We start from the raw sequence: 6,000 nt of genomic DNA, 5'->3' as shown, positions 1-6,000 counted from the left end.
ATATATATATATATATATATATATATATATATATATATATATATATATATATAATAATAATAATAATAAATGTAAATAGAACGGAAAGTGCTACCCCTGGATTCTATAGGAGAATGCTTGATAATGGCAGGCAAAATTAATATTTAATACCAATAATACTATAATACAGGTTAGATAATTTTTATTTCGTACTCTACGGACATTCCAACCCAGGTCCGTGGGTAAACGGCACCCATCGCCTTGCCTGCACACACCAACCCATATTCCATTACGACAAAGCACACATCACCAACAAAATGATGCTACTTAATCGGTGTAATATGCACTCGTGTGTAGGAGATAATCGCATGACGCCCTTATATATATATAATTTTATTTGATAAAAATGCTATAAAATGTTCTCAACCTCAGATGATCCTTGCACAGGAGCTTATACAAGCATTATGTATTAGATAAGTATTAGACATTAATAGAATGTAGGTTTTAGTCTAGCTCCTTGTACCAGATTCATAAGATTTAGTTTAATTTTTTTCTTTGATTCTGAGCAAAACGCGTGTTTTAATATTCTTTGTATTGATCACAGACCTCTTAAACCAAAAGTTGAAAGGCGACCCGGGGGTGGGGTAGGAGGAGAGTTAAAAATACACACACATGCAGTAGAAGATTTAGCAACTTAGTATAGGCGCCGTCAATGATTGAGACAGGCACGTATACTGTAGTCAGGTGCATATTCTAAACAGGCAAAAAGACCAACTATTGCTGATTAGCAAGTGTGTGTGTATATATATATATATATATATATATATAGAGAGAGAGAGAGAGAGAGAGAGAGAGAGAGAGATACAGACAGACAAAGACAGACAGACAGAGACAGACAGACAGATGCGGAGACAGAGAAAGACAGAGACAAACATACAGTCTTGATATAACATTGAAAGCTAGACATAAATGCATTCATATATACATATATGTATAATTTACACACACTGGCGTTGCTAATAATGAATAAAACTGTGCCAGTGATTATATCACTACTATCAGATCGGGTAACAACCTTTGTTCGAATTTTACACGTGACTTTAAGATAGTGGCATCCGCAATAAACAGTGCAAGAGTACTGAGCGGAGAGACTTTACTGTTCAGTTAATCAAAATCTGTAATGTAACAATTTGTGTTCACTCGAACAGGAGAAAAACATCAATCCGATGCAGACCATATGATCCGGGTAACTGACTCTCTCTCTCTCTCTTTATGTCAGGTTTTCTAACGGTTTGCCGCAACCTCAGCATGTCTGTCAAACTATCCATTTAATTGTCGCCGTGCCAGTCTGCACCCTAATTCTCTCGCCGTCCCCAACATCAGTCATGCTGTCATTTTCGTATGATATATCTTTATTGTTTATTGTTTTTTATCGTAAGACATGACTCGTACTGTAGTCGCAGGAATTATTACATGAAAATCTATGTTGCATTTAATTTATTTGTTGCATGTATAATATTATGAAGAAGACATATTTTTTTACTGTCTCCACGACAGATCGGAAATTGTTTTATATTTTTTTTATATAAAAATTGATCGAAAGCAATCTGTGTTACTTTCATTGTCGGCCAAATTACAAATTAACCTTGACATTGCGAAGTCAAATTATAAACTACGGTGGCTGTTCATACTAAACAGTTGAAGCTCGTGATTAAATTACTTACATGCCAAACTGTTTACTTACTACTATGATACTTAAACTAACGATATAAACTAATGATTATCATATTCGCTCCAGAAAAGCATGACTTATTTGTTTTCATGCGGTAGTTCATTGATCACATGATCACATCACCGTGTTCACTTGGCCCGAAATCGTTTAAAAAAAACTTAAGTCCTCGATGGGAGAAAAAGTCACAGATTAAATTCCAGCCAAACAGGACTCGTGGATTGGTTTGGCTAAAGGTTTGATTTTATGTACAATAAATTTCATCAAAACACCATTATCGGCTTAAGTTTAACACAACTCATCCTCTTGACACAACGAACCATTCGGAGGTCCGATACTTTTGCCATTCTTACATTTTATCTCTGCATCTACCTGTATCTATAAATAAGTTGACACAGTCACCCTTGATTATTAAGCAGCTGGTGGTGACAAGTCAAGAATAAAGTAAGGAAGGTAACGGCAGGACAGATAGAAGAGTAATTATTGGAAGGCAAAAGTATGTAAAAGAGTGAGCGGCAGTGAGATAGGTGAACTTCAACCGGCATAGACATGAGAATCTCTAGGTCTTACTTGTAGTCAATGAGTTCATTAGAATGTGATCTTGGAAAGCTCCTTCCTATGAGGTACAATGTCAGAAGCTTCTCTCTATTTATTGGTATTACTTTGTCCCATATCCCTTTTGTACGTGGAAAGAAGCTAAACGTGAAACAATTTGTTGAAACTGGCTTTAATTTGAACTTCTTCCTTTGGTTTGCCCTAGTTTGGCTTTTCGCTGGGGCCAATTATATTTCCGCGGTTATGTCCACTAGATTGTTCATTAATTTGTACAACATTGTCAGCTGGGCCTTGGTTCGCCTGGATTCGAATGATTCCCACTGGAGATGATTGAACATTGCACTGACGCTGCTAGTATTACGGTACCTATTTGTAGCGAATCTAGCAGCTCTCCTGAACCAAATTTATCTTATTTGTTAGGTCTTTATTTTCTGGGTTTCACATGGTTGAGCAGTACTCATGGTCAGGTCGTACAAGCGAGAGATATGTTGCACTTTTTACTTCCTCGTTGTTGATTTGAGGTAACGGTGCAGGAAACTATGATTACTGTTCCCTTTCTTCACTGTCTTGTCTATGTGCCTTTTCCATGAGAGATCTCTAGAGAATTCCACCCTAAGGTATCTTGTTGCCTGCTCAGTAGCTGGCTTGTGCACCTTAAGATTGTATTTGGACAAGATCGAAGCTTTCTTCCTGTAAACTCTTAGGATGCTGCATTTTTCAGGGTAGAATGACATACCCCGAATTCTTTTCCAAAGGGACAGACATATCGGGTCTTCTTGTAGGATCTCACAATCCGCAAACTTCAAAAGTTCCAGTGCTTTTCAAAACCGATAATTTCTGTCCTTGCATTATGGGATTGCGGACTGTATGCAAGATTCATTTGCTTCCGATACTGATGAGCTTAACAACATGCAGTTCTACGCACCTCCGAAACTAAAGATTTCACAAAGGAAATGCACCAATTGTACGTTTTGCACAAACATGTTAACAACTTTACGAGGAAGTTTACTTAGTTTAGATTATAATCAAGGCATATATTAAATTGGCCGGAGCAGGTCATGAAAATAAACAAAGTAGTGGGACCTAGTGTTTGGAACTATATTTTTTTTAACTCTTAGTGTACAGACGTGTCATCAGAGCTGTTCAGATAAGGATACTATCCATAATTTGATAGTAAATCGCCATATAGCTGAGTTGCGTATTTCGTGGCTACGGCGCAGAGTGTTTATCTAGTCAGTATGACTGTCAAACATGCTGTAGAAATTCTGGATTTTAAGTTTTAACTAAAATATTTCAATGGGCATAGTGTTTTCCGAATTTCATTTGCATTTTCCTTATTTATAAAGTTATTATATGTGTAATGCTTTTCATGGGCATTCCCTATAAGCAAGTACGTGAAAAAGGTCTTCCAATATGTTAATTAGATTTCGCCACTCACATATTGTCCAAATTCGTATTCTTTCAACGCATCTAGAAGAGAAGCTACATTATTTTGAGGATTTGTGGAGAAACATACATGGAGAGTGTAAATTCTCAGAGAAGTAATATTTATACAGATCAATTGCACTGAGAAGAGGGCAACTTTATAGAACAACTGCATAGAAAAGAGCGCAACATCATTGGGAGAGCAAGAGGGCACCTACATAGAGTTGCTGAAATGGTCTTGATACACTCGCAGTATCTGGCGGACAACCCACTACTGTGGGTATTTCTACTATTGGGCATTTTCATCTACCTTCTGTCGTTGATACTTGGAAATCGAAGGCGAGGACCGGTAATCTTTTCTAAGGATTTTGTGAAGCCTCCCAAACCTCTCGTCACAGACCATGCAGCACGGAAAAAGGTTCTAAAGCAACGTAAGTTTTATATCCTGCCCTTCACATGCATGTCTGTTGTACTGCCTGTTTCGTCTTCGATGTCACCGTTATTATTATTATTATTCTCTCTCTCTCTCTCTCTCTCTCTCTCTCTCTCTCTCTCTCTCTCTGAATTGTGATTAAACTGTGGGAAATGTTTACGTTAGTAGTTGTTATGTGAGAAAGACTGTAATTGGTCCGTAAAAGACGTACTTGATCGAAAACAAGGATCACTCTTTCTAACAAAGGCATGTTTAGATTTCGTGTTCATATTGTGACACACAAGAAGTCTCACTACTTACCGAATGAAACACCTGAGCGATCTTGGCTTGTAGTCCATTGATTCCCCTCCCCTATTTCCAGGAACTTCAAGACAACAGTCGCTACCAGATGAAGGGTTTTTAAACGCACGAATACGACAAATAATTGTCCACCAATTATCAATACCTAGAAATATCCCGAGCATTCTTTATGTTAAGAAATTTCATGGAGAGCATTTTACGAAACTAGTTCATATTACCATTAACTCTCGTCAATGTTTTACATCTTGATGTCTGCTCCTCGAAAATGGCTAATTACTTGGTTGAGAAATATTTTCCCCAGACCGACTTGCCATGATCAAGTAAATAATTAATCATATCTAATAAGTCTGTAACTCAGACAAAATAATAATAGTACATACCCTATATTTATTACAATGTAATAGCTTTTGTAGTCTGTGTATTAAATTATCCTTCCCTACGATAGTGTAAGAATTATATTTTTATATGCCCATTTTATCTGCCATGGTTGTATTGGCGCTTTGTACACATGTTCAATCCTGACTTTAGTATCACCTACCTATATATGATTTTCTTAGGTGTTTTTGCTGACGTCCGATGGTCTGTATTTTCATATCTAGCGAATCGAACTTTTATAAACCACAATTATTTATTCGTGTACTTCACGCTATGAAGCTAATTATATTTGGAGGGGTCCCGAGTGGCCGAGTGGTCTAAAGCGCTCTCCGTCACGGATCACTGCCATCTCACCTCTGTCAGTGTGGGTTCGAGTCTCGGGCTCGGTCGATATGTGAGAAAGCTTGCCGGTAGCTACTCGTGGGTCGGTGGTTCTTTCAGGGGTTTTCCCGGGTTCTTCCTCCACCTTTAATACTGGCCGCCATGTATCTTGTGCTGAAAAATGGCGTTAAACCCTATAACAAGAACAACAACAATATTTGGGAAGTAAACGAGGCGTGACGTAATAAATACAAAACCCATTCGCGTTTTGTTCTGAGTCAGGGGAAGTAAATCATTCGATACGGCTTGACGGCTTCAACCTTCCTACGCTATAGACCTATAGAAATCGTTCTTGCCCTCTACTCGTAGCAAAATATGTAAGTAGGATTTTATATGCACATACCATAAACAGTTGTTACGTAGCAATATTATATCATAGGGTTTAATGCGACAAGAGTTCCCGAAAACCTGGACGCCGTTATTATAGGGAGCGGTATCGGAGCTCTGACGACAGCTGTCCTTCTTGGCCGAGAGGGGAAGAAGGTTTTGGTGCTTGAGCAACATGACAAGGCAGGAGGGTGCTGTCACACCTTTGTGGAGAAAGGATTCGAGTTTGATACGGGTAAGTTAAAGAAGAAATATAGAAAGTATACCATAATAATATTATCTTTCCATAATGGTGTTCTAACTTCGCTTGTCACGCTTCTTGTAAAAAGTAAGATGAAGTGTTTGTTGTATCTAATTGTCTCAAATATTCTAGTTTATTATCATTACTAATGGCGGCTGTTCATACTGACAAAATATCTTACAAAATAAACAACCGTTCCGCATGGCCTAAGGGGCTAACGCGTCCGCCTTGGATGTGGGAGGTCTCGAACCCCGG

General features: G+C 38.1%; 1 protein-coding gene across 2 annotated transcripts in view; it reads left to right on the top strand.

Annotated features, from left to right (window-relative positions):
* Positions 1-961: 961 nt before the first annotated feature.
* Positions 962-6,000, top strand: part of LOC149770726 (all-trans-retinol 13,14-reductase-like) — a 48,848-nt gene continuing 43,809 nt past the window's right edge. Inside the window, exons 1-3 of one of the 2 annotated variants that reach the window (XM_089949194.1) lie at positions 962-1,225; positions 3,738-4,119; positions 5,557-5,739. In XM_089949194.1, the coding sequence (XP_089805320.1) occupies positions 3,921-4,119; positions 5,557-5,739 (382 nt within the window). In that variant the 5' untranslated portion in view covers positions 962-1,225; positions 3,738-3,920. The remainder of the gene's footprint in view (positions 1,226-3,737; positions 4,120-5,556; positions 5,740-6,000) is intronic. The other variant, XM_089949193.1, reaches the window with a different exon arrangement.

This window comes from Sinohyriopsis cumingii, unplaced genomic scaffold (assembly GCF_028554795.1).
Source record: "Sinohyriopsis cumingii isolate HCF-2022 unplaced genomic scaffold, ASM2855479v2 utg002447l, whole genome shotgun sequence".
NCBI lineage: Eukaryota > Metazoa > Mollusca > Bivalvia > Unionida > Unionidae > Sinohyriopsis > Sinohyriopsis cumingii.
Note: the sequence above shows the minus strand (reverse complement) of the source record. Positions and strands in the feature narration are given on the sequence as shown.